The sequence below is a fragment of the Varroa destructor genome, unplaced genomic scaffold (genome assembly GCF_002443255.2).
Source record: "Varroa destructor unplaced genomic scaffold, Vdes_3.0 BEIS01000001.1, whole genome shotgun sequence".
Lineage (NCBI taxonomy): Eukaryota > Metazoa > Arthropoda > Arachnida > Mesostigmata > Varroidae > Varroa > Varroa destructor.
The window spans coordinates 74,559,117-74,575,697 of NW_019211454.1; the positions used below are offsets into that span (position 1 = coordinate 74,559,117).

At 38.4% G+C, this 16,581-nt stretch overlaps 1 protein-coding gene across 4 annotated transcripts in view; it reads right to left on the reverse strand.

Annotated features, from left to right (window-relative positions):
- Window positions 1–9,209: 9,209 nt before the first annotated feature.
- Window positions 9,210–16,581, reverse strand: part of LOC111249435 (PH domain leucine-rich repeat-containing protein phosphatase 1-like) — a 39,353-nt gene continuing 31,981 nt past the window's right edge. Inside the window, exons 7-14 of one of the 4 annotated variants that reach the window (XM_086974787.1) lie at window positions 15,920–16,081; window positions 15,444–15,635; window positions 14,756–15,040; window positions 14,310–14,450; window positions 13,288–13,509; window positions 12,209–12,431; window positions 11,716–11,911; window positions 9,211–11,627 (exon numbers count right to left, since the gene is read on the reverse strand). In XM_086974787.1, the coding sequence (XP_086830913.1) occupies window positions 11,041–11,627; window positions 11,716–11,911; window positions 12,209–12,431; window positions 13,288–13,509; window positions 14,310–14,450; window positions 14,756–15,040; window positions 15,444–15,635; window positions 15,920–16,081 (2,008 nt within the window). In that variant the 3' untranslated portion in view covers window positions 9,211–11,040. Of the gene's footprint in view, window positions 11,628–11,715; window positions 11,912–12,208; window positions 12,432–13,287; window positions 13,510–14,309; window positions 14,451–14,755; window positions 15,041–15,443; window positions 15,636–15,919; window positions 16,082–16,581 lie in introns of all 4 variants that reach the window. The other 3 variants (XM_022803307.2, XM_086974792.1, XM_086974799.1) reach the window with 3 other exon arrangements.

Genomic DNA, 16,581 nt, shown 5'->3' on the forward strand with positions numbered 1-16,581 from the left:
GCATAAGGATAAAAAGCTAGAGATCCTTTGCAATAAATAACATCAAAACATTATTTCATTACTTAGGTTGAGTAACTGGGCCATAATAAAAAAAAGCACTAGAAAACTCGCCACTGTCTTAGACTAACTATATCCTGAGAACAATTTTGCGTTGCGCATTGATTTATCCAATACGAGATAATTACTCCCATGATATACATATATATAGGGTGCAGCATTTAAACCTGAACTTTTTCTTATAAGTTCTCTCGAAAACTGTATTTCAGATATTTGAATTAGATATTTTTGTGTGTGCTAGAAGTGTCCTTCCTAACAGTCGGTCCTATTTCATATATAACCACCATCAACCGCGACTGCATCTTCAATTCAGGACCTAAACCACTTGCTAGGAATTTTTAGAATATTGCTCCTTTAACCCGCAATAAAAGGGTTCCGGCTGAATTGAATTCTACTCTGATAGTAGGTGAAACATCTCAAAAATGCAAAGTTTCAAAATGGTCAATAGGTGCAAATGAGTACCAAAAGGTGAAGAAGGCCACAAACAAATCAACCGTCGGAGCTTATGTGGGTAACCCGATTGGCAATTAATATTTCAGGCAGCTATTCATTTCAATATGAGAAATATCAAGAATGGCTTTTTCGGTTGTTTCGATGAACTCCTCAATTCTCTAAAATTCATAGTCCGCATGAAAGTTGATTTTCGATGGGAATCGTCCCTCGTGAATAAATTGATTAATAATTGATTTCTATCCAATTTCAAAAACGATCTACACTGCATCTCGCCACTGCAAGCAAGGAACCGTTTTTCTAGGCCGAAAATAGCGAGCGAACCTATGCCGAATTAAAATGCCCGTTTTGCATATATTCTCGAAGACGACGATCAATTTAGGACCGTTTAGATGAATTGTTTCCACTTGCCTCTTAATTTTTTGTTCTTGTTCTTGGCGAAATGTTATACAGCCCTCTTCACGAGGCCTTTTAATATCACACTGTCCCGGTTATCAGTTTAACCTTGAATTCAAGCTCAGATTTAACAAAATTAAAAAAAAATCCAGAGAAAAATACTTGTTATCAAACAGTCTTGTTCCGACACTCGATAAAACATTAGAATACACATGGACAATCCCCTCTCAAAAGCAATAAGAAACGGCTACATACCATACCTATAGGGGAACCGTGTAGAGCTATTATTGAAACCCCTTTTAACAATAGACGAAGTATAAACTGGCTCTACGTTGAGTGGAATAAGTACTTACCAAAGTTTCGCCTGTTAAGTAGTTTATATGATTTGGCTAACTCTCACTCATTTAATGTTATATTTGGTAGACGAGATATGCATAAGCCAAATAACAACTAAGTAGTATTCCATACGATCGGATCGCCTTAAAAAATGTATTGTTTTATTGTATGGAAAAAGTGATGACCCGTACGCGAGTACGCGTAATTTCCGAAATGCCAACCGTAGTAGAATTATAGCACAACCACTGTACATACACTGGGAAAATATGTTTACCATTGAATTTTTCGTAGATAAAACGTACGAAACTTGGCATACAAAACACTCACAGCCTTTATTCGACGTAAGAAAAATTAGCACCTTTATTACTTTGTTACCTCGTATATTGACATGACAATTCGGAAGATGTAGATGGGTAGTATAGGATTCGGTAGAAGGTAGAGGCGAGCTCTAATACAAGCTGCAGACTAGATGCATTTCAGGAGACACTAAAAAATAAGGAAGGTTTAACTTGAAGTTTCATCTAACCAGGAGCAGCACGACGTCCTAAATCCAGCATTAACAACACGTTTTAGGTTTAACCCTAACAAGTATTAGCGGTGACGAAATAACGTGATACGTTGTTTTGTCAATACAGAAATTTTCTTCAAACACAGACGTAACCGGTGAAAATATATTAAGATAACACGTCGAAGATACCTCCTAGGTGAAGAGAAATTTTATAAATCAGAACTATATTTACTAGATTATTATACGTTTAACCCTCTTTTGGTCGCTTTTCAAAAAAATATACGAGGAGCTCTCACTCGTTTAATTTTTTGTACTTATGGTATTTATTTAGTTTTATGTAGGTTTATTTTAGTAGATATCAAATCGGTTAGCTATTGATTACGATAAATTCATGTCTAACTTTATTGTTAAGAGCAACTTTATCAGATTTTAACTTTTCCTCGGTACCTATTTTATCATCACCTCTCTGAGGTGCTTAAAACGCTAGTACAAATACAAATAAAGAAACAGAAGCACAGACGAGAAAGCGTAGAATAGCAGCAGTGCAGCAGGAAATCCATGCCCGACAAACGGGTGACACAAATGATAGGGTCTATTGCGTACAACGCATATACAGACCTAACGTTTAACATCAGTGCCCCCTAAAAAATATAAATCGCTAAATATAAAGTATTTTTACAAACAGCATAGTGGAATCTATTCATAGTGTATAGCGCAAATTGTATCAAAAAAAAACTTCTTATTCTTTAAGAGTTTACGCGTTCATTATACGGCAAGCCCAATTTTTTGGGTTTCAGGCATGTGCATAAGTGTTCTGACATGAGAGAATATTTATTTTATAGCAACATGGTCCACGCGTTTATATCGGCTTCTAGATGCTACTAATTTAATTTTGTATGCTTGAAAGTATGCAGTCACCATTGAATCTGCATAGAGAGGGTATACGCAGTGACGGATGTGACGCTTTATATGTTGAAGACGGCGCCACTATTTTAGTCAGCCTAGAATTTCTTCTCCAAGGTATTCCGTTGTTACGAAAATGCCCGATGTTCACTGCGGGTAACGCCCGTGTACTTTGTTGCTAGCATCCGTTGCAAACTTCGTCGACAGGCAGAAACACTGTTGTGAAGAGATTGATTTTATGGCAAGTTACATTATCTCGTCTTACTTCAAAAACGAAATGTTGATGTCTGGTTCTATGTGGCCTGGTAGCTCTACAAGCGAGGCGGTGAAACTTGCTATCGTTATTTCGACATTTACTCGTTGCACAAACATGTGTAAGCACCAACACCCGAGGCACAAAGCATATCGGGAAAGAAAATGGTTGTAAATAATGCCGAAATATAACAAAATTAAGATTAAAGGCAAAGGAGGTTATATATTCGGTTTTATCTTCTTTGTTGCTCTACCGATACTGTTGTCGTATGTATTTATGGCCGGTGTAGTCGTCTAGATATTTGTCCACACAGGTATAATTTTTCATTCAAGTATATATAAGGACGGCATATCCGTCAAACGTGTGTGAACTATGAAAAGATGAGAATCAGCTAATGCTGCTTGGCGCTCATTGTGTTGCTTAGAAAGGGCGAACACGAAACCCATTTTATTTTTTATCTCGCCCCGCCAGCGAAGGGGAATAACGAGCTACGAAGGTTGCAGTGATGTCGCTTATTGAGTCCCGTTGGGGACCGGCCTCAATGGTGAGTTCCGGCTTGCACCTATCACGCATCTGTGCTCTAATGTGGGAATTTAGTTTCGCCATTGACTAAATGCACAGTGATTTACGGCCAAAGTGAAAATGAATCAAATCAGGACTTACAGAAAGTCATCTTAAATGTTAAAAAGCTAATAGATTGTCGTTGCAGAGAGATACTCTTTGGTGAAAATGCACCCACTTTTTTATACAATGCGTCCGATGTTTATGAATAGCCTGCTGCTCGCCGGATAGGCCCGTATATCTAGCCAGCATCAGTAGAAGTTGAGCAGATGCGAGCCGCGTGAAGTCATGTTTTGTCGTAGACAAAGTAGATTTGGTGTGCCTTCTCGGCAGCGTTTGTGCTATAGCTGAGGCAGTTCTAGCGGCCGCAAAGGCGTGGCCTTCAAAGGGACGAAGGCGAGAGGACTCTGTAGGAGGCTCTGAAACAAGTGAGGCTAAGTATGAATTGGGGAGGCTGTGCTTTGTTATCACGAATGATAATAGTCGTTGTCGCGGCGTCAGCTACAGTTGCCTGCACAAGCGCAGTTCCACCGTGAGAGAGTTTAAACCTCACAGAAAAAAAAAGCAAGGCTTTACTGACGCAAGATACTTACCTAAAAAAACCGATTCAGATAAACGAGTGGGAAGTGCCCTGCTCCAGTTTGTTTTTGACCTTCAGGATATCATATTCGGATTTGCTTATTAATACCTTTTGAATAAATGGGAAACTTCGACAAGGACGAACATGGATAGTTAACCAATAAAGTTTGTAGTGACGCGTTTCATGTATATATTTAATACTTGACCCTGCGAAACGTGTATGGCTCACTTAGGCATGCTTTCCGCTCGTCGAGCACGATTTATATATATGAATCTGTAACAATTCTGACTAAGATTTTCAACCACTATAACGTATATAGCAATACAAATACATAATTTAACTATTACGGAGAACGGCCTATCCCATACTATACCCATGGCTGTTTCTAAAAGTTTGAATATAATAATAGAAAAAAATTGTAGAGTCAGGCGTCCGCTGACTAGAAAAATCTGATACCTATCAATTTTCTCACTGTGTTCATGACCGTTGAAACGGTTACAGTGGCACACGTTAGCAAGACCCGTCTAAACGATACCATATCACCCGCATTCACGGTGGAATAGCGATAAATCTGAGATTTTATGTAATGGCTGTAGTGGTCAAATCGGTAGGTAAGTCCTGATAATAGTAGATAATGAAATTGTTGTTGCGATAACGCATGTTCAAGACAAAAGCGGTTTAAAAAAAAATGTGCAAAAATGCATGAGAGTAATCAGTTCCTAATGCAGCCCAACTGGGTCAGCACAAGATTTGAAACCAAGAAGGAGAAAATTCATTGCTGATCTAGAAAACCCTACGCAAGTTGATTATGCGGTTGTTTTTGCTAGAGATATAAACAAAGGCGATGCAAAAACTAAAACGACTGGATCTGCTTTGTCCAGAAAAGAAATAATGAACAACATCGACCTGTTCTCCCTAAACTTTTGCAGTGAGACCGGGCTACGGTAGTGACTAACGGAATGACAAGAGGCCGCAACGTTATTCTTGCGAATGATGACTTTGTAGGCAATGTTGCAGTCTGTCAAGTTTTGCTTACTACTGCCTATTGGTCACGTGTACGATTTCATTCAGCTTTGATTCTCAACGTCTATCATTGCAGTTCCTGGACCCCATAAGGGGATTACGGCAGCATATCTTATAATGTACTAATTACCGACTGGAATCGTTTTGCCTGGTTTGTCGTAATGTAAACATGATGCACAGGCACTGTATGTCGCATTACTGCAACAGCTCTTCATTCCCACAAACGCCTGTAATAGTTAGCTTAGATAAGAACATCACGCTTTTTTGGACTAAGTTACGGAAGACGCTAACAAGAAAGGAGACCATTGAAGAAAGCTACATTGTTCAGAGTTGAAATTCGTATGTTATTCATGGGTGCAAGGCCTCAAGGCTAAAGCTGGTCTATTTTAATTTTATTGAAAGCCTACATAAACAGCGGAGGCCGATAGTGTTAAAAAGGCACGTTTTGTTCCTCACGTTTTCGCTTTCACGTATTATATATATAATAACATTATTATTACGTATTACATATATACTATATCAGCTGTCGAAACAGATACAGCAAACTTCTGAAAACTTTAACGAAATATGATTGAAGAAAGAGCTTACCTAATTGGGTAACACCATTCCTAAAAGAGAGGAACATTTGTGTGCGAACAAATGAAAGTCCTCTCTCTTGTTTGAAGATCACGTCAGGCTGTCCGCAAAAAACAATGATGGGTCCCTATACTGATTCATTAAGGAATTTAAATACTACGGTCTACGCAAGCAACAACAATTTTCAGAGATCGTTAGAACGGCTCTGGGAAAAGTCTCTTAATCCTGAAGAGCTTAAGTTATCTCTGCCAAAATGGGCTATATTGCTTTTTGGACGCCAAAATTCCAATTAAACTATTGGTTCGTGGGACAAGTTACCCACGGTATCTCAGTTATGAAAGACCTTGCTGCATTTCCACTTTTCTTAAATACACCGAAGTTGAAACCACTGCCACACGAAAAGCTTACCATATAATGGGAGAGTTTGTTTTTCAAGATCCTAAACTATACATACAACTGTATTGATAATACATTCTTCCTGATTTAATTTACGTCTCCTCAATGTGGAACACAGGCTTAGCAAAGAAGAGATCTATGACCTTAAAGTTTACAGGGAAATCTCTGTTTGGCGAACGAGCCGCAATATTCGCCACTAACTTCTACTGGGAAATTGAGCGTGTTACTAGATGCATCTAGGTGAGTATGTAAGATAAGGGGAGAATTGATAAAACATAATATCTATGAATACAAATATACAACTTGGGTGCTTCAGCTATGTACCAAGTTGTTTCCCAAATCGGCACTGACGTCTAAGTTTATAATGTGAGCTCAAAAGCGAAGGCAAAGGCATACAAGTTTGAAGAGACCATCTTTAAATATACGAAGGGGCAAAATCACTTTTCCTTTGCATAAAACTAAGAACTGATGACAACCCCCCATTATTTTTGCAGTTTCAATTTAGACTTTTACAAAAACGTCTAACGGATGTAAATGTCATTTAGTGACATTACAACTTGGCAAATTATAATAATTGCAATGAATCTAACTTCGTCACTAACGGGCCGTCATGAACTTTCACGAGGTCAAGAAACGCTTGAAGACGTTGTGAAATTCCGCAAACGTATATGGATAGCCAAAACAATAATATGAGTATAGTGACGTTAAATATTCACTACTACAATGTAGCAGCTCCAATGAATCTTTGCTTAAGCATGTTTTGCAAAGGCAGGTTTGCAGGCGCATTTTGCGGCGACGTGCAAAACCTTTAACGATAAAAGAAGAACCGTCGAAACCCTTTTTTTTTTTTTAGGAAGTTTGGGAAGAAATATGGTGAGAATAGGCTCCTTAGAATGAGCGAATACATGAGTGTAAACCGGCAGAGAAATCGTAATAAGTTGTTAGAATTTTTCACTATTCATTCAAAATCAAATTGGAAACGAAATAAAGCACTAGGAAAAAGACCAGAGAAACGTCCGCAAACCGATTTTCCCTCATTGTGAAACGATCCAAAACAATGGTAACCGGCGACAATGTTTCTGCAAAGCGGAGCTCACTATAATAAGCCAAACAATAGCTTTAGTCACACATTCTCTTCGCCAATACAATTAATGTAAACACCGTCATGAGGAGGAGAACAGTCATCTACATAGAAGCACCGGTTATTTGGTATCTTACTTTGTCTATTGTTTTTCGGCAATCACAATGATCATTAAAGGTACCAAAAATAAGCAGGATTAATTACTCGGCTGCGCAGTCATTGAGACACACATTTATAAAATTTAGCCAAAATTTCGTTTTTCCAAATCTGCTGAAACAGTGAGCTCTATTAAAATAAGCTGAATATGAAAATTTTGAATGTACGTGACGATCAAGTTCTAAAATCGACATTGATTTCTATCGAAAAAAATCAAATTTTTTATTCCGGTTACATACTTATACAAAAATTAATAATCCGCATGACTTTTTTGACATTACATTATTTTTTTTTCGTCAGTTGAAGACACTGGTTTAGCCACCTTTTTATGCACAGAAAATTTTAACATATTTATAGAGGTTGTATATGCATATCGAGAATATAGCATAGATTATTGGTACATCATTTATCATTATATAGATTATTTGGCTTTATGCCAGCCGCAAATACCTTAAGGTTTACAATTCCAGCTGCACCCTTCAAAGTTACCCAATTCAAAGTCAATCGTGAAAATATACTTCAGCTCTGCTCTTACCTTTTGTTGAATTTCCTCAATCGTTTAAAATTTTTTTCCTTTGAAATGGTTGTCAGGTTTGTAAAGAAGACAAAGTTATATAGAAGTGTATTATCGTGATGAAAAACCCACTAGGTCTCACAGAATTCAGGATCACGTTAACGACCAGCATTGTGAAATGTTGTTGAAAAAAACTTTTTAGCCTCGGTGAAAGCAGAGCCATCCGGTTGAAATTCGAAGTATATCACTCTGAGATAGTCGAAAAGGACAGCGAGAACAGACTCGGTTTTTGACCGGAATCCTGCGACTTTCTTCAATTTAGCTTTGCCTTTAGAAATATAATTACACCATTATTGCCTTATCTCCACCTCACACAAATACATTTGTGTCTTATCATCTGTAATAATGCGTTGGTGAAAATTTATCTTTGGGCGCGTTAACATTCTCCTTTAAAAGCTGTCGATTGGTCTGCGTTTGTTCGAAACTTTTTTTTTGTTACCTTCTCACCTATAAGTGATCCTTCGAAACTGTCCGACATACCTCGTGTGACAGTCCAACCCTACTGCGACCTACTTTAAAGTGATTCAGCAATCGAAGCACGACATGCTTTACTTTGCCTACTCTCCTTTTTTTTTTTGTTCCTCGAGTCAAGATTTGTTTTTAGAACTCTCTTGTTTGTCGTGAAATTGTCTGCTCCACTAGGATTTGATACATAGTCTGGTCCCAAAAAGCCGCCTATAGCATTGCGACCACTTGTAAGGACTTAAGTTCCCAACGCAGAACACCCTCTTTTGCAGTCTATTTTTATTTTTCATAAAAAAAGACGACGCACACGTTTAGGTGTTTTGAACGTTGGCCTGAATAGTAGACGGGTATTCAGGTACGGCATCACAAGCTCACTCACAAGTTAATCTTTAAGTGACAAAAACCGGCCTTTTTTTAATTAAGTAATCAAGTAAAGACTACACCAAGGTGTTGCTTAAGCACTTCTCCACGATATTAATTCATCCACGGTTTCTCTACTTATAAAGCAAGTGACTGGGTAAACGACTTCGATGCATTAGTGTGTTCTACTAGGAAACGGTAATATAATGCCTTCACTTTTCAAACAATCCCTTTTGTTTCGGCAATATCTTTCCCGGCATAAAAACAGTGGAAAATGTAATACTGGACATGTATCCCTTCGAGTTTCATAAGTGAACGCACCGAATCCCTACTTCCAACGACAAAAACTTAATGAAGACAACAAGGCACATGTGTGACCGTCAAGGTAATAAACTTGGGAACCTTCACCTAGTTACCCTCCAATGGGAACTTTCTACTCTACCTAAATATCAATACATGTACATGCAGGATCCTCTACTAGTAAAAAAGCAAAACCGAACATTTTTAATTGACGAGAAAGTTTATTTTAAAGCGAAAGCAGCAAGGAATCATTGGGAGTTCTCAGTTTTTGCACACTACAAAGCTAAATATGAAGATTCGAGACAAATTTGGGTTTTTTAATAGTAGCCTATAACGGTTTTGGTTCTCACAAATGGTCCTCGCAAAGACATATAACTTCCATATTGCATTATTTTATTCCACATTTTCGACAACTCACCATGTTCCAGGTATATTAGAAAAATAAAGTATTGGGAAAAACTAAACAGCTTTATATTCCAACGATCTGACTCTGCAAATAAAAACAAGAGAAGCGTTCAGTCCTCTTGAGCACGATATTCTGCGCAAAACATTCAACCTGCAAACAATCTCTTTAAAGTTAGAGCTTTATATTTATGTGTACACAAAGTCATAGTTGATTGTTGCCAAGTGCTGGCCCCAGGCACACACATCAACAATATATATAAATATATAAAAAAACAAAAAAAATACGGGATATCACACATTAGTCGTTATATTAGCAGAAGCGGACAGTATTCATAACAAATACACTAGAAGCTTGGTCTCGATCCTTGAAACATAGTAAACGGGATGTACCGTTTAGTACAACGCTACCTCGGGTTCACCCCTTGGAATAGAAATATGTCAGTGTCTCATACACTAACATAGACGTCGAACGGGAATTCATTGTAATATATGACAAAAATTAATCGTGCAAAATATAAAAAGCCGATAATGAAAATGGCAACTGGGGTACTTAGGGGGTGCTGTTACAAATCGCTAGAGGCCCTTAGTTTTTTTGATCGTGTAAAAACGAATAATGGTATTCGCATGCTTAACAGCAAAGTCAATTCTACTAATTTTTCTCCAATCATATTAACATAGCTAAAGAAGCTGTAAAAAAGAAGGTTTTATAGCTCTAACTGTACGTTTGTTATATAACAAAAGCAGGGATCAGAAAATACTCTGACATGATCTTCACGTGCAATGGCACAGGATCTAAAACTAGACAGACACACAGGCTAGAGCGGATAGCCGGTTTAAACACGTCGAGTGATCTGTTCCTCCTGAAAAAGGAAATGTTACCCGGCATCAATAGGTAGCTTGAAAGTGTTACACAATATGATACCCTATACAAAGGTTAAAGCATTAATTATCCTGAGACTGTGAGTGAGTGACGGTTCATGAATAAATATGAACGAAAAATTTCGCTTTACTAGTTATAATGGGTATATTAATAGTTAGTCATTATATTAAATGCGTCTGCTCGACATAATAACATTCAAATTTTAAGATTCAACTTTTTTTTGTGTCGACTTGTTTAAACATTAAAGTTCTCGAATGTTATTACCTCAGTATGGTCTATGTATATTGCTGAATTCCCGTTCAGACTCTTCTTGTTCTTCTATTAGGGTTGTATAGAGCGAACGTGCATATTAAGGTTTTTTATAAACATACAAAATGGGGCAGGTGGACAAGATTTTCTAAAAATGAAGCAACATTGCAGCGGTACGCAAACTACAGGATGAGCATCCACATTCAAACAACCTTAACGTTAAAATTACCTCAGATACCTTAGTCTCTGGTATTGAATAAGTAACTAAGTTAACCAAAATGTGGAGGGTAGACGCCAAGCAAAGCAAGAAGTTTAAAGATGCTAAAGATTTGCATCAAATAATTTAAATAAATAAAGTCACTTTGTTCTTCTTTTGATGTATTTATTTAGTAAATATTACATTTCAAATTGTTTTTTTTTTTTTTCGTTTTGGCAGGGTTTTTTAACCTAACACGACATGCACTTGGGCGTAGAAAATCTTCAAACTGGCTTGGCCTATGAGTAGCGGTCCGGTGCACTTTTAGTATTACTTTACAGTCGACCTCTCGATTCACTAGAGGAATGTCGACGTAATGGTGATTTTTGAACTTGAGTGCTGGGCACTGCTAACGTTCGACGAGGAGGCCTCGCTAACGTTTCCAATTCACGGTTAAATATCATCTTATGATTCTCTTCAAGTACGTATTCCCATGCTTTGTATGTTTCTTGGACATTTTCAGGGAACTCGTTTAGCAACTTGCTATGTCGCCAGTGCCGCTTTGAAGTAATACTAGGCGACGAGCTCTGTTGTTGCTGAAGTGATGGAACATTCAGTGAAAAGTCTTTATGCTTCCTAACTTCCTGGTTTCCGATTGACGCTCTTGTATGCACGGTCGACGAAAGAGAGTTAGAACGTAAAGGCAACTCCTGAAAGTGCACGCATTTGCTTCTCAACTTGGGTCGGATCTGCGTATATGAAACGTTTGTAGCCGTTTGCGACCGAACCGGCTTTCCCTGTTGCGTATCGTTCTGAGGAGCTGCAACAGCGCGTAATTTGCTCTGACGCAAATCAATCGCAATTACAGATGTTCCTCGGTCGCTCACTAGGCTGCTAACTGCATCATTTAATCTTTTCGCGCCTGAAACGTCACGAATTAATAGTTATTTTTACTATTACTATTATGGACGATGCATCATGGAACTAGAAGAAATTTTACATAGACTTACCAGCAACGGTATCCGTTGTAACGTGGAATTCTTTAATGATGTCTTCCGCGCTCAGTGCTTCGGTTAACATACACGTACTGAATAGAATCACTGAGGTGTCGCATACTTTCAGCTTGAGTGTACGAGTCACTGGTTGTGGAATTGCTTCACAATGATGAAACTCGCACCCCTCTCTGTTATGGCTAGAGAATCCCCCCTAGGCGTAAAGGAAATATATGAAAAGGTAAATTAAGGACAATTTAAGGATAGATTTACACGTTTTAAACTCACTTTAAGTGACTTTTAACACTTCGGGAATTAATGTTTGCAAGTAAGACACCTGTGTACCTTCACTACTAAATCTGACAGAGCTTTTTCTTAAAACATAAGAAAGTCTATTTAGTTTTCGAGTACGTGCGCATATTAATGTCGTCTGAATGTCTCATGCAATAGTCTGGGCGTCAATATAGATTATCTTTATGCTGAAGCGAGAAAAAGACATGCGTGTACACACCTCTACAGACCGTTTCCACTCATCGTATGAGCAGAACTTATTCCAATGAACATTGGAATCCTGAATAATATTGGTAGCGTTGTCCTTTGCGCCTATTATGCAAGCCATGACCCCAGTATGCAGTACAGTCAGCTCCACAGAACCAGGATCCGATTCTGAAGGAGTGATGTGGCAGAGCAACAGCGCCATTTGATGGGTACAAGCTTGTTGCTCTATTTCTCTGCTTGGTTTCAACGTATAACATGTAGCACAAGAGTATTCAATTATTGATGTTCAGTATACTTTGTTAACTGCTCAATAGCTAATCAGCACCTCTGTACAAACTAAACGATCATTTGTAAGAAGACAGATCCACTAATGAAAGCTGCAATGTTAGAAAGTATACGTAGATGCAAAAGAAAAGCATTTTTTAGAAGAAAGTTGAGCTTTTTTATAATTAGAATACTTGAATATATGCGTGTATGTTAAAACCACTTAGCTAAACAAATGACCAATAGTTCTTCGACAACAGAATATTTTCTAAAGTTACATAATCCAGGTAATATAGGTCGCGTCGGATCAGATCGGGCTTGGTGACATTTGCGGCTGCGTATAGCGTTCTGGAGAGAAGCGTTTTTACGAAGTTTGAGCAATTCACAGCCAAGATCTGCTAAAAACTGCTAATATAGCTATATAAAAGATAAATAACTAAAAACCATACCAGGTCTATTCGATAACATACAGAAAATAATATTCGATGTGACTCATATTAAACGCCGTTGCTCCAAGCAAACGGATACCAGGTGGTACTACGAGTTCATACACGTTCAGGTGTTTGGTGTTGCCTCCAATCACGTATGGAAATTTAACGTATCCCTCAAACACACATGTGTTCTGCTAGCAGCAATCTCTACAGATATATACACCCTAATTTTATAGAATATGCTTTGATGCTGCCGAGCAGATTTGAGGTAAAAACAAGTCGATAACAATAATCCCCCTAAATGTTGCGCGTGTTACGAGGTAAGCCACCAAGTTGTCAGGGGGATTCCCTTAAACTTCGCGCCTTAGCATAAAAAAGTGGTCATGTTGTTACTCACTTATAGCATTCATGAATCATTTTCTGCAGTGCAAGGTTGATTTTCGATAAAGCTCCTACGGTAGCGTCGCCATTTTGGCGCTTTCGTCTCATATCCCGAATGAGGTCTGCCAGGAAAGCCTTGGCTTGGCCACACACTGCCGGTTTCACATATGATTCACAGATAGCAAGAATCACTTCCTGCGATTGTGCCCCATTTTGTGAGCATTGATTGATGTATAACCTGTTAAAGTAAGGACACCTCGAGGGCATGTAAGTCAGTTCGAACGGTCTCGATCACTGCCTGACCTATACACATTGAGGCGTACGCGACGCCCTTTCGTATGTTTAACCTAGCTGAAGTTTCTTCTGGTTTCCGTTCGTATGATTCTTGAGTATTTCTCTAGAAACGTTTAAAGATCTAAACAGTTGACTAATTTCAATTATTTTCATACAGCGATCGATTTAATTGTTTACAGAACTACAAAATACCAGGTTCCATGTTTGAGACTTGTATTTTTCTATTAGTGATCTACTTGCTCGTATAATTCTTGAGGACTATCAATATCGTATTGTATACGTTACGCGGTTGTCAACTCCTTGTTGCTACAAAACACCCCCATATCGGCGGAGCAAAGTAGATTTGTCACAACAGAGGAAGAAATAGGTTCAATTGCTGCAAATCATTTGCGTTCTCTAGCGCGGCTCAAACATTTAATGTGCATAACCTAAAATGCCACCGCGTGCGATAGTTATTACGCCCATTTGGGCAAAGAGCTTGATTAGTATGACTATAATTATCACACCTCTGGAGTGCTTTACTTTTTAGCACGTTTATGAAACTCGATTGTACCGTTCTTATCAAAAAAAAAAAAAACTAACTAACTAACACATTCAATACTTCAAACAATTCGGCCCCTTCTTTAAACTCAGTTTCGTTTTTTCAGTCGATGCTTTTTCCAACTGTGGACCTATTTCCTCCAAGGGGTGAGTTGCCTTGCCTACCAAATAGAAGAAAATAACCCCGTAGAACGTATATTGTACCTGGAATGTCCTCGGTCAGACTCTGAGAATCCTGTCGTCCATAGTTGATTTTTAGCAATTTGTGGGTTTCTATCGGTCACGCTAAACGGGCCCAGTCGACCGCTAAACTTCGTATCAACCACAGAAACATTGCGATCACCGCTGAAGTAAACACGTGACTTTGATATGTTAGTGACTGAACAGATTATATTTTAGTAGCTTTTTTTTTTAAATTCTTAAATGACGTTTATAATCAGTGGTAATAAAAGTATGGATTTTTAGGCGTTAGGAGTGTTCTCGATGAATGAAGAGTAATGGTTTAAAAATATAAAGATTTTTTCTAAAATGTTTTTAACATATATCGATAGATATTGCTCATTAACGAGATCTTTCCACAACGTGGAACTTCGTTAGCCAACGATAGTCGGAAAAAACTTGGCACAACTTGTAATAAAGTTGAAACGTACCATAATTGTTGAAACTCAGTCGAGTCAATGAAAAGATCTTGATTGCAAGCAATATCTAATATTTCGAGTGAACGTGAAATGAGGTTCGGCAGTGGAATTTCGCTCAGTACGTTGCAAGATATATCAAGACGGCGTAGAGCGGGACAGCAGTCCACGCGCGGTACTTCCGTGAGTCGATTACAATCCAACAGAAGTGTTTCTAGTTCACTCATCGCAAGGGGGGGCAACGATAAGATGTTATTACCGCTTAGATGTATGTCGCGCAGCTGAGTTAGGTCGCTTAGCCTATAAACAGCGGTTGAACGTATAAGCCGCAGTACCTTTAGTGAACGAAAGCAAATACATCTACCAATAGATTGTTTTCTAATAAGATATATAGACGCGTTGGCGATATTGCGTGAAGATACGCGTGTGAGCTAGGCTAAATTGTTTCCAGCGCCCACTTTTTCTTTAGGCCTGGTTCTAACTTCGCAGAAAGCAGGACTTACAAGCGAAAAAGATATACACTTATAACATTGACGTACTTTATGGTAATCACTTTCAAATGACGTTTTGTTCACTAATAATTCAATATGCATTTGAGCTGAGTATAAAACTTTTAGAATTGTTTTTTTGTGCCTGTTCATCGCTTTATGTAGCATAGATTAACTGTGTCTCTTGAGCCGGTCTGAAAGGAATTTGCATTTACCCTTTGGGAAGTGTTTCAAATCTGTTGAAAGAAAGCTTTAATACTTTCAGCTTAGGGCAGCAAAGAATGTAACTCCAAGCATCATCGAGGAGGGCATTATGCGAAAGGACGAGCCACCGCAACGTCAACTGAAAGCCTGAAATGGTCGGGAGATGCTTCAGTTGGTTCCACGAAGCATTAAGCCATTCGAGCCTGAAATGTCAAGATGTCCAAAATATTTTATTATGTCTATTTCTAGGTACCGTAATGTACAGTGAAAGGCTTGTATAGTAACTCATTGTTAAGAGATCTACTTCTTCTATCAGAAAACGATTATTCTGTCTTAGCGCAGATCTGATGGCCGGAAGAATCGCACAGAATTTTCAATCTATGTAACGAGCACAAATGCGAATGATTTCCTATTCGTTATAGACACTCATCAGAAGCTCCTTTAGTGTTGAACTATAATGAATTTACTTTCAAAAAACCAGGTTAACCTTGGCGCCTCTAAAAGGAGTTCGTCTGGTAAAGATGGCCCAATATAATTATGCTGAATATCAAGATGTCGAAGAAGGCATTGTTCGCTTGGTTCAACTTCAAGACGCCGTAAGCGATTGTGACCTAAACGTAACGTGTCTAGACGCCGAAATGAGAGAATTCTGAAAATGAAATTGTATCATATTAACACATAGTTTAAACGTAGGTTCATACAATCGAAAAGCAATTTCACATATCTACAAGTGACTCCTAGCAGTCTTTTCAGCTTAGTGCTAACCCATGGAATACTGCTCGTCTTTCCTCACATTTGTAATACATTTACTTCTATGCATTCTATTCTAAAATGAACGAAATGATCTATCCTACTATGTGTTTGTCTAAATATCAAATTGGGAGCAACAGTTGCAATTTTTGTTTCGAAAATCTGCATTCGTAGTGCTGGGTCACCGGCTACGCTCGCAGCAGCGGGCGGTTTTGTCTGTCGCTTCGGCAAATTCAGCACTGCCGTAAAAGAAGTTAGTTGGAATTATGTCATTCCGTGCAAAATTGGTGAACTTGGCAGTGGGCACACTTTGATCCTCCAGGAGGAATCCACGAGACAACAAGAAGTCTATGTAGCAATGGCTTCTCTTGCACGGTCCCTGAAAATTGCTCCCGTATT